Raw genomic sequence first — 2,486 nt, 5'->3', positions numbered from 1 at the left:
GTAAATATATATATACATGTGTGTCTATTATATCTAAAACATACACACCTGCACATGCATACACACACAGCATATAGAAATACATACATTACTAGGTATGTTTATACTCAGCGTTGATGTTCCCGGCAACGCTGACGCCCTCAACAGTGTTGTTTGGAATCGATGATTCATCAACAATATGTCCCCATTCCCGAAGAAGCGCAATACCCTTTGACACTTCACCACAAGTGTAGCAGACAACCGAGCCCCCGTACCCCTCATCTTCATGATTACTTTTAGAACATCTGATGCTATGCACATATTGATTGAATACTATTTTCTCCGCATACTATACAGTTTAGACACTTCTTACACGTGTATATCGATATTCCCGTGTTCCTATCATACACAACCTCCATGCAGTGCAATTGCAGACTCGGCATGTCTTAACATCTAGTTGATCGACATCAAGTGCACAAGCTATGCACTTAGGAGCTTCCAAAGCTTCCACCAATTGCATTGTATGTACAAAGATACGGGGCCTAGCGCCCAATCTCCTACCTCGACTAGCACTCATACTCCGTAACTATAGCTAACCTATATGTCTGCTATGTACACTTAAACAAACTGATCTACATGTACCTATCGCAGTTTGTAGCTGGTGAACGAACACTGCTATCGGAAAACTGTCTTCGTGACCTATAGACAGTTTTTCGCTGTCATCAAAACGCGTGCGTTATGTTTTAGAATTCATACGTTCTGACATCATAGAACATAAGTGAAATTAGGACACATGATAATCCGGATAGTATCCGGATTCCACAAATTAATTTTTGGGCCCAAAATTTGAAATCCGGATACCATCCGGATTTCAAAGAAACTGGTGATATGTATGTATTTAAACGCATGAAATAAATAAATAAATATAAGAAGCTTTTGCTTCTTTTTAAGTTTGCTTTAGCTTTTTTTTTTCCCTAAAAAGAAACAACCCAAAAAAACAACATTACCTTTTGTCGTTCCTCCTGATCTGATGGATAACCCGGTGGTTCGGGTAATTAATGTATAAATACAAAAACGTACCCAGATTCTAAATACGTATACTTATTTCTGTTTACAGGGTACCTAAAATTCTGAGGGGGTATTTATGCAAGCAACCCCCTCTTGTTATTTATATATAAATATAAATATTCCATTTTTAGATGAGAATACTACTAGCCCCTGTCGACTTTATTACTGAAAGCGTATTAAAAAGCTTTTCTAAGTCCCAGTCGACTTTACTACTGAAAGCGTAAGCTTTTCTAAGTCCCTGACAACTTTATCACCGATTTTTTGTCCGTCGCCAAAAAACGTCGGTGACGCTATTTGACCCATTTGTAGACCCCCTTGGAGTCCCCCTCCATTTCAGAAGGAAATACTCCACATTTGTTTGTATAAATTGGGGGGGTTTTTTTTAAACCAAAAAGGCCCAGAATTTTACCAATATTTCTATATATTTACGTGATTATGAAAAAAATGAATTCCCTCTCTGATTATGCGCTTTATCACCGATTTTTTGTCCGTCCCCAAAAATCGTCAGTGACGCCTTTGTTTCAGGGTGGAATGGGTTTTGCACATTTGAAACCCTATAAAAATAGTGAATAGGCCCGAATCAGATAATGTCTGGATATAAACAAGTAAGTTGCTCCTATAATTATGCGCTTTCAGTACCCGCGGCGTCCCAGCCGGGTTTTTTTACCGATATTTTTAAATGTTTGCTAAATAGCTGCCGCTGGTATCAAATCGTGGATTCTGATATTATTCATAAGCCTTTCTAAATTTCTTACTGGGTCTCAACTTTCAAGGGAAAAAAATGGCCCAATTTTATTTCCTTTATTTGGGGTGGGGCGGCTGGAAGTATTTCATCGACATACGTCATGACCGTGAGTTCCTTAACCTGGTGGTTCCAGATACACACGTCTGCCGCAGATTGTGTGAAGTTCGAATTGCGGAGGGTATCCCCGAGGTCGTGGTTCCAGATACGGCCTGCCTGTTTAAGGCTATAAAGGCCTCGATGGAGTTGAAAAACAGTGTTGGGGGGGGAATGTTGGAGTTCGATTGAACCTTTCGGCGGATACATAAACACTGGGGCGTCGAGTTTGCCATATAAAAACGCTGAGGTAACAGCAAAATGGTGTATCTGGTAGCCACGAAAGGCACACAGTGCGACGAATGTGCGTATGGCAGTAGCGGCGGCGGCTGGAGCGTAGGTGTCCGTATAACTGTCGCCGTACTCCTTTTCGTCTCCTCTTGCCACCATCCTAGCCTTGTAACGCGTCAGGCGGCTATGTTCGTCGTGTTTAAGTGCAAAGACATATTTACTGTGAATAATCTTCGCTGTGGTTGGCACTTCGGATATAGTGTAAAAATAGCGGGTTCCTAATAGTAGTTGGACATTTAACGTATATTATAAACGTATTTATTTATTAACGTTTATGCTTATAATACTGGAAAACGTTTAACGTATTGGA

General features: G+C 40.3%; 1 protein-coding gene across 1 annotated transcript in view; it reads right to left on the bottom strand.

Moving 5' to 3' along the window:
- The window catches only part of SARC_08201 (hypothetical protein), a gene marked incomplete at both ends in the record, with an annotated part of 1,849 nt that extends 1,582 nt beyond the window's left edge, over positions 1-267 (bottom strand). Inside the window, one exon of the mRNA XM_014297828.1 lies at positions 88-267. Coding sequence (XP_014153303.1) covers positions 88-267 — 180 coding nt within the window. The remainder of the gene's footprint in view (positions 1-87) is intronic.
- Between the last annotated feature and the right edge of the window lie 2,219 nt (positions 268-2,486).

This window comes from Sphaeroforma arctica (genome assembly GCF_001186125.1).
Source record: "Sphaeroforma arctica JP610 unplaced genomic scaffold supercont1.716, whole genome shotgun sequence".
In the NCBI taxonomy this organism is placed as follows: Eukaryota; class Ichthyosporea; order Ichthyophonida; genus Sphaeroforma; species Sphaeroforma arctica.
This window is presented reverse-complemented; position numbering and strand designations above follow the sequence as displayed.